General features: G+C 26.7%; 1 protein-coding gene across 3 annotated transcripts in view; it reads right to left on the reverse strand.

The window, feature by feature from the left end:
* The window catches only part of LOC127284988 (ecdysone 20-monooxygenase), a 57,865-nt gene that overhangs the window by 15,519 nt on the left and 25,365 nt on the right, over window positions 1–16,981 (reverse strand). For 2 of the 3 annotated variants that reach the window (XM_051310739.1, XM_051310740.1), the window contains exons 3-6: window positions 9,304–9,450; window positions 4,302–4,500; window positions 3,454–3,641; window positions 857–1,052 (exon numbers count right to left, since the gene is read on the reverse strand). In XM_051310739.1, the coding sequence (XP_051166696.1) occupies window positions 857–1,052; window positions 3,454–3,641; window positions 4,302–4,500; window positions 9,304–9,450 (730 nt within the window). The remainder of the gene's footprint in view (window positions 1–856; window positions 1,053–3,453; window positions 3,642–4,301; window positions 4,501–9,303; window positions 9,451–16,981) is intronic. The other variant, XM_051310741.1, reaches the window with a different exon arrangement.

Here is a 16,981-nt window from a genome sequence, read left to right on the forward strand (position 1 = left end):
TCCACGCCAAAGTGAAAGTCAATCTGCAATTGCATCTCCGATTTTTTTTTCTTTTAGTATTAATTAAGACTAGCTTCCATGAATTTTTTCAAATTTTTTTAACAAGCCGTTTTCGAGTTATGGAATTTTGAAAATTGGAGAATTTTCATGACTTTTAATGTTTGAATGCTCATAACTTCCTTAAAAATGCATCAATTTTAAAAGACTTTTTTTTCAAAATGTGTGTTTTTAAACGTACTTTTAAACAAAAAAATCGAAATTTTTTTAAACGATATTACTATCAAATTTTTTCAGTTTTAATGAAAAAAGTCATTTTTTTCATTTGACGTACTGATCGATTTTTTTCAAAAATTTTTTTTAAAAAAAACTACTTCTTTTTACGAAACTTTTAAGCCTAGCCCGATAATGAGCAAACAATTTTTACAATATTTTCGGATTTTTTAAAAAAATTTTGAATTTTGAATTTTTTAAAAATATTTTTGGTTTTTTTTATACTACGTACTTTTATGTATTTTGATGCGCTGATTACGAAAATAATAGTGACAATACCCAATAATTTGATTTTTATGGTGAAAACCATAAAAAATCCCAAAATTTCTGGTTTTTTTCGTTTATTGGGTAAAATATGCAAAATTAAAAAAAAACTTTTAAACAAAAGTTATAGATCTTACACTTGGACTTACATTTTGGCGTGGAATATATATATTCCTATTTAGAAAATGTGAATCTTGTTTATTATGTGAATGAGTTGGTTAATGGAGAAAATTTTTCCTGACAATTATCTAACTCGTTTTCTAAACTACATACAGAGATTCCGAATGTCGAATATCCTTGTTTGATTATAAGCTTGACTTACTTGTATATTGCCTCTTCGCTCTGTATTAGTTGTTTGTACGCAGTAGTTGGAAGCAACTTCCACAGTGGCAAACCATAATTGGCATCCCTCGAGGCAATGAAGTGTGATCTCACAGCTTCCGCCAACCTCGATGTCAATGAACATGGACCTGGTTTGAGGAAACCCAGATGACGTCCCAATATCAGTGTGCATGTACCTTAAAGAATAAATTTAAATTGCATCACCAAATAACAGGAAAAAATAACTATTTCTGTCCATTTTTTTTTGTTGTATTTTTTACATTTTAGATAAATTGAGAATTTGTGGAATTTTCAACTTTTTTTCACATTTTACTATATAGTTAAAAATTGTTTTAATTAAAATAAATTTGTTAAAATTATTTTGGAAATATAGTATTAGTATTTTAAAAGATAAAAATCATTTAGGGAACTGATTGTTTATGATTACTAAAAACACATGAAGATAATTACTTATTATCTTAGTGAAAACAAATACGAGTTTAAAAGCAATTTTTCTATTGCTATATTTTTCAGTTAAAGTTTGTCATGCAGGAATAAATGATGTAATCATGTAAAATGATTTTAATTACTTTATAGACTTTAGTTGATACTAGTTGTTACTAGATACTACGAGTTGTGACTGAAAAAAATTTAGTAAAAACTAAAATTCTCTGTTACTTATAGTGAAACAAGAAATAAATTTGTAAAAAGAAATTGTTTTTTTTAGAGAAATTTTTAAGTGGAGTAAATATATCCAACATTAAAAATTTTTTTAAAACATTCGAGAACAGTAAATTATAATAGTGTTAATGAAAAAAAAGTTGAAGCATAAAACACTTAAACTAGTGTAAAAAAAGAGGACACTTTAAAAAAATAATTTTTAAATTTATTTTGCACGAAGAGGGAAGGGGGGATGAATTCCAAAACTTCCCACCTCCCACTTTTCTCTTTCTACTTTCTACCTTCTACTTCTCACTATTCCACATGCCACTGTCCACTTTCTAATTTCCACCTCCCACATTCTACTTCTCATATTTCATATTATTCCATACTCTCACAAGTGGAAAGTTGGGCAAGTAGTAGAAAAAAATTAGAAAAGTTGAGTAAAGGAGGAGAAAGAGAGAGGAAAAATAAATGGAGAAAGTGAGAGACGGCAGAAAAGGCAATTACTAAGTAAAATTAAAGAGAATGAAAAGACAGAGGTTTAATTGAGGAAGAATTTAGACTTAACCGAGAACTAATGTAGATGGAACTTAGGAAGAGTTAAAATAATTAAGATGGATAAATCTGGAATGAAGGAAGGATGGAAGGAAGGAAGCATTTAATGGAGGAGAAGAGCTGAGGCGAATATTGAGAACAAATTTGGAGTAAGAGGAGTAAATAATAAAAAAAGCAAATGGGAGATTAAGGGATTGAATGGAGGAGTAAACTAAGGGAAGAATGGAAAGGAGGATTTCTTTAAATTAAAATCGAAGATAATTAAAATGGAAGAAACTTTAAAGAAGAAAGGAAGGTTTCTATGGAGGAGAAGGAAGCTAAGTAGAGAACGGATTAGAGGAAAATAGAGGAGAAAGTTAAGGTCTAAACTGAAGAGTATTCAGGTTGATGAAACGTGAAGGAAGGAAACTTTTAATAGAAGAGGGTACAAAATGACAAATGGAAAAAATTGGAAAAAAAGAGGATTGAGAAAAAAGCTTGGAGTAAAAGAAAAAGTATAGAATGGAAAACCGGAGAGTAGTTTATGGGGAAGGGAATGGAGGAAAAGAATGTTAAGATACTGGGGAGAAGGGAGAGGAGAGGAGGACGCTAAGGAGAGAACCGAATGGAGAAAGATTTCTAATGGTGAAACTGATAAAAATTAAGATGTATGAAACGTGAAGGAAGCATTCAATGGAGGAGAAGGCTAAAGGAAGAATGAAATGGAGAATTTTCAAGAGTGAAATTAAGAGATTTCAAACAAAACAAATTCGATAAAGGAAGGAAAGCTTTTTCGAGCAGAATGCTATGGAAATAGAGGAGGTAGATGAGGACAGAATTAAAGAGAATTAAGGCAGATAAAACATGAATGGAGGAGAATTTTTAGAAAGTAACTAAGGAGTATTGATATGGATGAAACATGAAGAAAAGAAAGTAGAAAAGAAGTATCTGATAGAAGAGGAAGCTAAGGGCGGAATAAAGTATAAGTTTTTTAAGAGCAAAATTGTAGAAAATTAAAATAAAAGAAATTTCCATGAAGGAAGAAAACTTTTTTTGAAGGAGATACTACAGGGAAACGAAAAAGATTGAAAAGGAGAAAATGTAAAGTAAAAAAGTAAATAAAAAAACGTAGGCGGTAATGTAAGAATCGCTTTTACAGACATTAATGAGATACGTTGGTTATGATTTCTACTTTACCAACTGTCGGTAATGTAGGAATCATCTTTATAGGCAATAATGAGGTTAGTTGGTAGATGGTATTCTACTTTACCGACTTTAAAAGTCATTAATATCAAACTAAAGGATTTTCGAAATTTTAACTAAATATTTTTTTTTAACATAATTTATCTTTTTATTTAGATTTTAAGTAATAAATAGAAAAAAATATGAAAATAAACATACTTTCAAGACCCATTCTGTATGCAATATCCTCAAATCCATGAATTTTGGATCCGCTTCTTCGACTTCGGATGAGATCAATGAATTCATTGGTAACATTGTTGAGGGCAGGAAAAAATCCAAGAACAGTATTGGCTCCCATTAGTTCCGGTGTCAGGGCAGATCTCAACTTGTGCCATGTTTCTCCTTGCCTAGATTTTCATTCAATTCCAGAATATCAGTGACATTATCGTCACTACTCCGCCTCTTCTCTTTAAAATAAAAAAAAGACACCGCTACTGAGGCACCTTTGAAATTTTTCAATTAACTAACAACAACTACGTCAAATAGAAAAAAAAGGAAGTTCTTTTTTTCTTCGTCTTGTTTAATTTATTCAAAATTTTATATATTTTTGTTTATTAAAATTTTGTGTTTAATTTTTAATTAAGAAAAAGAAATTTTTTAGTCAAATATTGAGGTAATATATCAATGAATTTAAACAGTAAGATTCTTACATAAATCTTTTTTTTTTTTTTTTTGCTGAAATAGTTGAAATTTCGATCTATTTTTAGAATGACTAATCTCTTAGTCTTTTTATAGAATATATATATATATAGACCTTTGGTCAGTTGATTTTATCGATTTATTTTTTGCAAGGGATATATTTTGACAAGAATTTAAATTGGCTGTATATATATATATATATATATATATATATATATATATAATGACCTGAGAGAGGAGAAATTTAAGAAGTGATTTTGCGGTCTTGTGGTTACTCACCTTGACGTGGCCTCAAACTTGATCCTATGTTATTTAATTGCTCGAAAAAGAAGAGAGATTATGTATTATAATCAAGATATATTACTTACTCATTGACGAGTCCAAGGTTTGTATAACGATCTTGTCGTGAATTTCGATAATGAGAGATGATCTCTTGTGGGGGTCGAAGTGGATATTTTGATCCGCGTTTGATGATTGTTTCGATGTCTTGTCGAGAAAAGACAGAGATAATTGGATGATTCCAGAGCCCCTCCTCCTTGCACAATGGCCCATAGAGTCGATTCAGATCTACTCTTGATTCAGGGATTAAACAAAGATAAAATCCATTAATCTTTTATTAAATTTTTTCAACCCATCTTACACTCTGCTATAATATATAATACTCAATATTTTAATTTTTTTTTTGCAATTAAAATTAATATTAAATATTAATATATGGGCGATTTTTTCTAAAAAAATAGCATTTTAATATCTTTGTGTTACATCATTTAAACATCTTATCATTAAATTCCTTGCTTTAGACAAAAATTGCAGTTAAAAATCTTTTCACTATGTGTCATAAAAAAAATAATTTTTTACATAATTATATAATGAAAAATAACATTTAGAATAGTAGAGTAACACGATTTCTGGCGCATTTACCTACAGTCGGTAATATAGAAATTGGATTTATAGACAGTAATGAAGTGCGTTGATATATGGTTTTCTACTTTACCGACTGTAGGTAATGTAGGAAGAGGCTTTACAGATAGTAATGAGGTATGTTTGGTATATGGTGTTCTACTTCACTGACTGTAGATAATGTAGAAATCGATTTAAAATACGGTAATAAGGTGTATTAGTAATATGGTGTTTTGATTTACCGACTGTCGGTAATGTAGGAATCGACTTTACCGATAGTAATTAGGATCGTTGTTATATCGTGTTCTAGTTTACCGAATGTAGGTAATGTAGAAATCAATTTGAGAGATAGTAATGAGGTGCGTTGATATATGGTGTTCTATTTTACCGACTGTAGGTAAGTGTGTCAGAATACGTGTTGCTCTATTAGAAGAAACGTGTTAGAAACGATTATAAAATTTAAGGTTAAGTTAACTAAATCGTTTCCTACGGTCGGAAATTATAGTTTTTATTAAAATTTATCTTTTAATGGTTCAAAATGTAAAATATTAAATTATTTACACTTGCACTTAATCACTTTGAAAGTTAAAATTATTATTATTATATTTTGTTTTTATTTAAAGATTCAAAATTATCTAGTTGGACTAACTTTTACATTTGATTGTTTATCTGATTCTTCCTTAATTTATTAATTTTTTTTAATACATAAAAGATATAATGAAATAAAAAATAAAAATATTATAATATTAAAAAATGAAAATAGTAAATATTAGAAATGTCGCCAAAATAAATTTTCATGAAAAATCGATTCAATTGGAAAAATTTACTTTCAATTTACGCATCTAATCGACAAAAAATTGATGTCACTGGTTAAAAATTTGTTTTTTAATCTGTTTTTTTAATCATAATTTAATTGACCAGTGACCGATTAAGGAAATGGACTGAAAAAAAAGAAAAAATCTCGTTACAACATTCGTTAAATAACTTTACAGATTATCTAATTATGACATGTGTTACTTATTGATAAGTTCAAAAAAAAAAAAAACAAATAAATTATCAACTATCGTTTTCCATTTACACGCACGCAATTATGCCGGGGTAAAAATATATACCTATTAATAATTCATTATATTTAATTCATGTATATCAAACCAAAAAACATTATGATCATTATCAACTGTTTCAATTATGAAAAATTTTTCAATGTCAAGAGTAAATTTATTGTTTATTTTTTTGTTTTTAAAAAAGACGTTTTAATTACTATTTTATTTGTTTTTTTGGGGCAATCAATTATTATTCCATTTGTACATAATAATACTTTAAATATACTTTATTTATTACCTTATTAATTCTTACTTAATACAATCTACATTGTTATTTTCCTTGAAATTTCTTTAGTATTTACTTTTTCGTAAAAAAATATTTACTTTTTAAAATTATAACGAATTCTTGGAAAAAAATGACTTCCGTTATCTATCTTTATGTTTAACTAATGAGAATACATATTTTATTTCTTTTATGAATGGGAATTGAATTTGAATGGAATTTTTTTTTTTTTTTTGGTGTAGGAAATCAAATGTTAAAATTCGTTAATTCGTGTTAAGTTTTTTTTCTCTCAAAGTATACATTTTTGCACAAGATATTTATTACTCATATGGAAGATTCTCCAAAAACAAGGCGTTTTTACTTAAAAAACTTTAAAATTTTAATTTTAATTTAATTTCTTTAAAAAATTCAAAATTACCTCGACAAAAGAAATTTTTACAGTTCTCCTCATGGAGCTTGCCGAGATCAGAAATATATATAAGTGATTCTACATGAATTTTATCAATGACATTTTAAATTCGGTAAATATATTTTTTTTCGATCTTTATAGAAAAAAAAGGTTTACGTATTCTTTTATTTTTTTATAAGTACTCAAATTTTCGAGTTATGAATTTTTAAAAATATAAATCTTTCGAGTTTTTTAAAAATACACCTAATTTTAATGACATTTAACTATAAAAGTATTGAATTTAGGAATTATGACCAGGATAAAAAAAGGTTTAGTTTTTCATCGACTTTCAAAATATGTTAACGAAAAAAAAAATTTCAATTTTTTTAATAAAAAATAACGATTTTTTATAAAGAAAATAAATTTTTTTAAATTTGGATCCGATTAAAAAAAAAAATTTTTTTATATTTTTACACACATAAAAATATTACGAAAATTTTGTAATAAGTTTTGGAGTGGGCCTGATCATCCTTTTGTTTATATAATTTGTTTAAAAAATAATTTTTTACTTTTTTTTTTATTTTTCGAAATGAAAGTTGTTTTGGGCACTAGGATCTTTTACTAAACTCATTGAAAAGCAAATAAAAAAATATTTTATTTTGAAAAATAAGAAAAAAATTAAAAAAATTTTTTTATTTTTTTAACAATTTATATAAACAAAAGAATCATCAGGCCCACTCCAAAAATGATTGCAAATTTTTTTTTATTATTTTCATGTGTGTAAAAATAAAAACAAAATTTTTTAAATTTGAAAGTCTTTTGTGATCATTTTGAAGCTGAATTTTATTTCTTTTTGAGTACCGTGGATGTACCAGTTACCGTCCATGTCCCAGTATCCGTCCATTTTACAAATATCTCGTATAGTAATTTAAATTATTTTTTAACAATAATTTAATCCTTTTGGCACGCAATCGACTTATTAGTTTAAGTAAACAAATAAAAGAAAATAATTTTTTTATAAATGTTATTTTGAAAATTATACTGGATGGAAACTAGGTCTTAGGTGGACGGCAACTGGGACATCCACGGTATTTTTATTTTATTTATGTCAGTTTTTATTTTGACCTAAATCTCAAAAAGATCGAATTGTTAAAAGTTCAAATTACCAAAATATTGAATTTATAAAAACTTCAATTACAAAAATTTCGAATAATTCGAACATTTGGAAATTCAATTAAATAAAAATACGAACTTATAGAAACCAAATTTTTCGGTAATTCAATCAATTAGACATTTGAATTTTTAACAGTTCTATCTTTTAATAATAATTCGAATTTCTAACAAATTTAATCTTTGTATGATTTGAACTTTTGAAAATTCGATTTTTTGATAATTCGAATTTTTTAAAATTCGATCTTTAGGAATACCTACGTTTTTTGATAATTAATAATAGTAATAATAATAATTAATAATAATAACAATAATTAATAATCCGGAACTTTTGATAATTTGAAATTCGATTTTCTGATAATTTAAACTTTTAATAATACGAATTTCTAAGAATTCGATCTTTTAACAATTTTATATAATATTTATTCAATTTTATGTAGAATTCGATCTTTTGAGATTTAGGCCAAAAATAAGGTGGTCCATTTTATTGCAAACTGAATTAAAAATATTCAAAAGAGTTAATATTTAGTTTCGGAATGAAATTGATTAATATTATTAGAAATGAATCAAGACCCTCATAACAAAAGGATATCCCTAGGATATCCATATCAATGGTCGATATCCTAGAATGATCCCCAGGATATCTTGGGATATCCATAGGATATCCCTAGAATATCCAAACCGCCGGTCTGTGGGACATCAACAGGACATCCATAGGATATCCGCAGGATATCCCTAAGACATCCACAAAATATCTATTGGATATTATATCGCAGGATATCCATGGGATATCCTCAGGATGTCCGTGGGATATCCTCAGGATGTCCGTGGGATATTCTTAGGATATTCACGGGATATTTAATATCTCAACATATATTTTTAAAGGTTAAAATTGTTAAGCTGATATAATGAATAATAATATAATAAAAACAAAAATATTATGAGCTTCTAATTTATTTTAAATAAAGATTTGAAACGCATTTTTCAAAGTTTTTAAATAAACTTTCTCGAAAAACAAGTTGCCTTTTATTTTATTTATATAAAATTTAATTCACAGAATATTCTCACTCGTAGTCTCATAATGACTTTAAAAACAGTATCCTGAGAATATCTTCTTGACATCCAGAAGATATACTGAGAATATCCTGAAAATATCTGTGGGATATCCTGACGATATCTATGGGATATCCAAACCGCCGATTTTTGGATATCCTTCAGAGATTCTTTTGATATCCATAGGACATCCCTAGGATATCTGCGGGATATTATCAATATATCCCAAGATATCTTGTGTTATTAGGGAAAGCATTTTTTTTTTGAGTTACATAAAAATTTAGATTCGGATAGAAATTAATTATTTATTTATTTATTTAGAAACATAACGGGAATTATGTTTTATTTTTTAAATATTTGTGATTCTGGAATTTTTATCTTATTGGAAAAAATATATAATTTTTGGAACTTTCTGCTCTTTTAATATTTATCATGAAGCATTCAAGTTAGAACTTTTGAACCTCTTTTTTTTTATTTAAATGAATAAAATATTTTTTTTAATAATAATTAACATAAATTCGGAGAATTCCTACCTTTGTAAGCATCGTGAATTTTATTCATATCGTAATATCCAAAGCAGGAGTAAATCCACATTGTCCCGTAAAATGGAAAGGAATATGGTCCCGGAACATTTTTCGCTGTTCTACGTCTTCTGGGTTGTGTTGGACTTGATGGAACTTCTTGAAAAAGAAATGAGAAAAATAAAAATGATAATTTTTTTTACATATTCTAATCAAAATAATATAAATATTTCTATAATTATCTTTAATATTGTTATACACAACAAACATTTTTTTTTTTAAATATTAAAATCGAGGCACTTTTAGTCGAATTTATATATATATTTGTTCGAATTATTTTTTGACACACGCAAAAAATTTTTTACCTGGAATAGCGATAAGTTTTACTGGCACAGCGAAAGTTTTCGTTATTCTAGAGAAACATATCGCTGTTTTAGATAAAGATTTTTTTCCGTACAGAATTTTCATTAGAGAATTTTTTCTATAACCAAAAATTCACTTCACAGAATTTCGAATTTACATTTATTAATTTTTTCTTTTAATTTTATAAGAGCTGTATTTTTTTAAATAATAGTTCTAAACATAACTAAAAAGCAAATATATTGAATTTAATTTGTGTATTAAAAAAAAAAATTTACATTTCTTCATTATAAAATAATATTCTCTAAACGTGAAAATTTTTAAAAATAATGAACCAATTAAATTATAATTTTGCAAACATTAAATAACGAACAGAGTAAAAAATCAAAATACTTAATATTAATAGTCGAAATAAAATATAAATAACATTTAATAAATTAAATAAAAAAAAAATAAAGACCGATTAAAATTCAATTTTTTTTTGTCGTATATTTCAGTAATTGTAATCAAAATCTCAAAATCTGCAAAGTTTCTCTGAAATTTACGATTTCTGCTTTCTAGAATTGCCCGCGAGAGGTGGAATTTTAATATTTATGATCCCACTTTCTACCAGAATGTGTTCAAGATGATCTACTATATACTTGGTTGAAGAGAAAAAAAAAAGATTTCATCTCATAGTTAAAATCCCAATTTTTTTAAAGAACTGCTAAAAAGTACTGAATAAAATATAATAAATATTAAGAAATAAATATAAATATTTATAAAAATAGATAATAATGTAATATCCAACAAGCAATATATATATATATTTTTTTCAATGGCATATAATATATGGTTATGCGTAATTTCTCAGTCGATAATAAGATTACAAATTGTCAGTTTTGCAAGCTTATCGATTTTCGAACTTCTTTGAAACTTTTATCATTAGCGGTGAGTTATCATTTTTTTTTTTTTTAAATCATCATTATTTATAGAAAGTAAAATTTCCATTATAGAAATAAGATTATAAAAAAAGTATACTATTTAAAGAAGAATATTTTTCTTTTATTCAATAATTTATTTGCAATTAATCGAGTATCGTTAATATTCTTTAAATTAGCGCTTCTTATGAAATTTTATTTTTTCCAATGTTTTAAATTTAAAATTTTTAATTAAAAAAAAATTATTACATAAAATTGATTTTTTTCGAGTGAAATAATATCACAAGATTAACTTAAGTTTCAGTATTTCTCGTAGACGCTGATTCTAGCTCAACTGATAAATTACTGAAAAATTACGAAGTCAGAATTGTCCGATTGGCTCAAAATTTTGAGAAAACTCAATAATTTGCTAAAAAAAACACGAATTAAAGTTAAAAAAAAGTCAATTTTTTTTCTGTTACACTAATTTAGTGTTATCGCATACATTTTTTCCCGCTGAATTTGAATTTGAAGTCAGAATTGTCACATTGGCTCAAAAATTTTAAGAATTTAAAAAACTGCTCAAAGAACGAATTAAAGTCAAAAGCGGAAAATTTTTGAGCAATGACACTACGCTAGTGTATTGACTTATATATTTATGGGGTAACACCACTCTATAGGTAGAAAAAATAGACCTATTTGTGATGATGTATTTTGGGAAAATGAAAAAAGGAACAAGGTCGACCTATTCAGGTCAAATAGGTCCTAATTAATTTCACCTACAAGGCCTTGGTTAGATCTAGTCTATGTCAAATAATTTTACATGAAGAAAGATCAAGTTTTTATGCAAGGAATCGTCAGGGCAAGAATTTTTATGTAAAAAACACTAGACTCAATCAAGGCCTTGTAGGTGAAATTGATTATGACCTATTTGACCTGGATAGGTCGACCCGTCGAAAAAAGTACTTAGACGATTTCAACGTTGAATTTCCTGCTCTTCCGATTTGTAACATGAAAAGTAGATGGTTCCATTAAAAAAAATGAGTTGAAATTGAAATGACCTAATTCAGGTCATTAAGGACAAATTTAGGGTCATCACTGAATATTCCCCTTTAAGCACAGCAACTTTTGACAGAAACATGTTTTTGTAAAATTAATTAGTTTAAAGTTATTTCCCCAAATACAATAATAATTAAATGACCTATTTGTCGTAAATAGAACGATTTATCGAAAAAATTGCATCAACGATTTCGACGTGGAATTTCCTGCCTTATCGATTTCCGGCATAAAAAGTAGGTGGTTCCATTTAAAAAAAATGATTTGACCTTGAAATGACCTAAATTAGGTCATTTAGGACAAATTCAAGTTTACCACTGAATGTCCCCCTCTGAGCACAATAACTTTTGTCTAAAACATTTTTTTGTAAAATCAACTGATTAAAAGTTATTTCGCCTGATAGATTAAAATGGGACACCCTGTATAATAATCCGAATTTAATAATAATTATATCACAGAAAAAAAGGTGGGTAAAAAATTGTAAAGATAGAGGATAAAAGTCGTTAGGATACAGGGTAAAGGATAAATTTGTGATGGATAAAAATTTTACTAAAATATTACTAGAAAAATGGATGTCATATTTGAGTAAACTGTCTAATTTTAATAAAAATATTAGTAATTTTACACTTAACTTATTAAATCCACAAATTTTATAGAGTAAGTGTACTAATTACGGCGAGTGCACCAATAACGGCGCGTTCATAAAAAATAACTATTATTACTATTATATTTAATATAACTGTTGCCAAATGATTAAATAAAATTATTTCAATCTTTTTTTGATACAAATACTTATAAAGATGCACATTTAAACAATTATTAATTTAATTATTTGAGATCAAATTTTTTTCCGCTCCGCAATTGAAACATTTTTAAGATTTCCATTGGCTTCAATTTCGGCGGGCAAAGTATCTTCAAAATACACGTAATTTTGGTCACCGAAATTGATACACCGAAACTGATACAAACTCGCCGCAATAGAAAATTACGGTATTAGTTTTAATTTCTCATATTTGTTTAAATAATCGATTTTTATAGAGTTAAATTTTTTTTTAATATCTTAATAACATAAGCTTTAAGTTTAATAAGTCTTAAATTGAGTTTATACAATAGAAATGTCGAATTTTCTATTTCAAAGGTGTTTTGACTCGAATCTCGCCGCAATTAGTGCATTTACCCTATAAATAAGTAATTGCATGTGGAAATATGTTGCCTATAATTATTATTGTTTACTAATAAAAATATCTTTGACTAATACAACTGACAGCTGACGACAGTACGTAAATAATCAGAACTGGGAAATTACAACTCAACGTCTGTATTGTTGCACGAAAGCAGATTTGGGTAGTAACTGAATTTTTTGTGCATATTAGGCTGTGTCAGTTCATCGAGATATTTCGAGTTCAAGATATGACGTCAGAGGCCTGTAGAGACAACAAACAGACGACACGATGTTATTCTTACGGGGAAGAAAATTTGTTTCCACTTTCATCAATTTTATTCATACTTTGAACAAGGAAAACGCTTGTTGACATCTAATAAAATTAAAATGTGTGTTGATAATTAATTTTGTTATATATTTGATTCATTTGCATTGATAGATTCTCTGAATTCGTGATAAAATATAAATTTTGAGGTTAGGGGTGTTTGTTTACTAATCACATTTTACATTTTAACATTATTAAACAATATCCAGTATGCATGGTATTAAAAAAGATATAAGATATATATTTTAAGTGGGAATTACCGCAGCAGTAAAAGATTTCAAGTTAGTAAACAAACACCCCTAACCTCAAAATTTATATTTTATCACGAATTCAGAGAATCTATCAATTTTAATGAATCAAATATATAACAAAATTAATTATCAACACACATTTTAATTTTATTAGATGTCAACAAGCGTTTTCCTTGTTCAAAGTATGAATAAAATTGATGAAAGTGGAAACAAATTTTCTTCCCCGTAAGAATAACATCGTGTCGTCTGTTTGTTGTCTCTACAGGCCTCTGACGTCATACCTAGAATCGACTCTGACGTCACAAGTGACAGAGCCTAATATGCACAAAAAATTCAGTTACTACCCAACTCTGCTTTCGTACAACAATACAGACGTTGAGTTGTAATTTCCCAGTTCTGATTATTTACGTACTGTCGTCAGCTGTCAGTTGTATTAGTCAAAGATATTTTTATTAATAGACAATAATTATAGGCAAAATATTTCCACATGCAATTACTTATTTATATAAAATTTGTGGATTTAATAAGTTAAGTGTAAAATTACTAATATTTTTATTAAGAGCATTTGAACCTTCGTGACGTCACAAATCATGGCGCATGACACGCAAACTTCTCAGGTATGTGAAAAGCACAATTTTGAATATTTTGTAAAAAAACCTTTTGGAAAATGTTCAGAATAACATAGACTCTGTCTGTTATGTGCGGAAAATTCAAAATTTTGCGTTTAAAACGTTTTTTAAACAATGTTAAGGTCACAAATCATGGCGCATGACACGCAAACTTCTCAGGTATGTGAAAAACACAATTTTGAATATTTTTTAAAAAAACCTTTTGGAAAATGTTCAGAGAAACATAGACTATGTCTGTTATGTGCGAAAAATTCAAAATTTTGCGTATAAAATGTTTTTTAAACCATGTTTAAGTTGGTTGTCACAAGTAAGGAAAAATACACGAATTGCTTATATGTAGGCATTGTTTAAAAAACGTTTTAAACGCAAAATTTTGAATTTTTCGCACATAACAGACAGAGTCTGTTATTCTGAATATTTTCCAAAAGGTTTTTTTAAAAAATATTCAAAATTGTGTTTTTCACATACCTGAGAAGTTTGCGTGTCATGCGCCATGATTTGTGACCTTAACATTGTTTAAAAAACGTTTTAAACGGAAAATTTTGAATTTTCCGCACATAACAGACAGAGTCTATGTTATTCTGAACATTTTCCAAAAGGTTTTTTTAAAAAATATTCAAAATTGTGCTTTTCACATACCTGAGAAGTTTGCGTGTCATGCGCCATGATTTGTGACGTCACGAAGGTTCAAATGCTCTTAAAATTAGACAGTTTACTCAAATATGACATCTATTTTTCTAGTAATATTTTAGTAACATTTTTATCCATCATAAATTTATCCTTTACCCTGTATCCTAACGACTTTTATCCTCTATCTTTACAACTTTTTACCCACCTTTTTTTCTGTGATTTTCATATCATATAAATGAAATAAAATATAAAAAAATAACCCAGTGTGCACGTTATGTAACTGTTCTAGAACAAAAAGTGTAACTTGTTCTAGAACAAGTGTTACAATTTTGTTATAGAACAGTTCTGGAACTGTGTTCTAGATCTATCTAGATCTTCTTTAAGTCAAGGAAATTTTACTCAAATAAATTACAAATTACAATTTTACTTTTATTAAACTGATGCAAAAAAACGTTCTGTAATTCTAAAATATTGTTATTGATCGGTTACAGAATTGTTATAGAATTAAAATTTTAAAAAATTTATTTTGTTATCAAATTGTTACATATTTGTTCTAGAACAATGATATAGATCATTGTTCTGGAATTGTTACAGATCCTGTTACTGTTTTGTGCCACCAAGGGGACGACATTTTTACTGACCTGTTCCTCACCAGTTCTAGAACTTATTCTTTTTTATTATAGAAGAGTTACAGAACTGTTCTGTAACTTTGCACACTGGGATTATAATAAAAATTGACAAATTAAAAAAATTTAATAATACAAAATAAAAATATAAATACTATGGACAAAAGTTAAAATAGGTTAGGCGAAGAATCTTTTTATTAAATTTAATTTTAATTACTGTGCAAGGGGCGCATGATTATCCCATAAAAATCATTAGTTAAAATTTTTATTTTAAAGAATTTTATTATATATAATTATTTTTTAGATGAATTTTCATTTTTCGAAATAACATTTGTGCAGAATTTCTTTTTAAACTAATTTTTACTTGTCAGAATTCTTATGTATCAAATATTTATTTGTCCAAAATTGCAAATGGCCGAACAAACAATCGATTTTGACGCGATGTTTAAAATTCACTAATCAAAAGTTGTCAAAAAAATCGTGATTGGTGGATTTTAAACATCGCGCTGAAATCTTTCTCTCGATTGTTTGTTTGGCCATTTTCAATTTCGGAAAAATAAAAATTCGACGTTTTAAGAATTCTACCAAATAAAAATTACCTAAAAACTCCGTTAATTAAAAATTCTTTAAAAAAGAAATTCTGCAAAATGTTAATTTTAAAAATGAAAATTCGTCTAAAAAATAATTATATCTAATAAAATTGTTAAAAATGAAAATTTTAACTAATGATTTTTATAGGATAATCAAGACCTGTGCAAGTCCAAGTAAGATTTTAATTATTTCGGAGTAAGTAAACCAATTGCAATGAAACTCAGGAATTTTAATCTATACATATAAAAAGAAATGTTTCCACCAAATATTAAGTCAAAATATTCACACAGTTTCTGAGATGTGAAAATTTTGAAAAAATTGAACGCAAAAAATTTTTACGGTTTTAGGAATGGGATTTTTTTCACGAAACTGTTAAAGATATAACTATTTCATGCACTAATGACATAAAGTACATGTATTTAAGTATTCAAAAAATCAAAGAACATTAAAAAAATTAAAAAATGTCGGAGATATGTTGATTATTGTGCGAGTATATACTTTTTGCAACGATGGGCATATGATAACTCAAAAAATATTTGACCGATTGACTTGAAAACTGAAACATAACTTCTTAAATATATTCTCCACGGAGTGACGTAGGATTTTTTTATTTTGTTAATTCAAAAAAAAAAAAAATTTATGAACTTTTTTAACTGTTTATTTTGATCCAGAAAAAAATTCATTCTTTTAAATTAAATATATTTCAGTGATTTGAAAAGTAATTTAGTTAATTTGTAAGTAACTGTAATAACTGCAACTAGTTACTTTTTTATATAAGAGTAACTGTAACTAGTTGCTAAGAAAAAAGTAACTTACCCAACACTGTTCTTTACTTATTGCTAAATGAATGTTTGAATAATAATTATTTTTCTCTTCCAAACTTTGTTCTTCCGTTTTGCACACTTTTTAAAAACAAATACTCATTAAATATGAATAAACTAAACATGTATAATATGTATTATAACAGAACTAAATAAACTATACAGTTGTCTTTATAATATTTTTCATTTATTTTTACACAATTCCGAGAAATTTTCACTTTCACACACGAAAATTACGAATTTTTTTCTCCATATATCAAATACCAAAAATTAATAATAATTTAATTCCTCTTTAGCAAAATTTGTTTCTCCTGTCTCCCAAAAATTTTTTTTTCACCTT

The sequence above is a fragment of the Leptopilina boulardi genome, unplaced genomic scaffold, assembly GCF_019393585.1.
Source record: "Leptopilina boulardi isolate dan_hultmark-lab unplaced genomic scaffold, ZJU_Lbou_2.1 LbouV2_327, whole genome shotgun sequence".
Classification (NCBI taxonomy): domain Eukaryota; kingdom Metazoa; phylum Arthropoda; class Insecta; order Hymenoptera; family Figitidae; genus Leptopilina; species Leptopilina boulardi.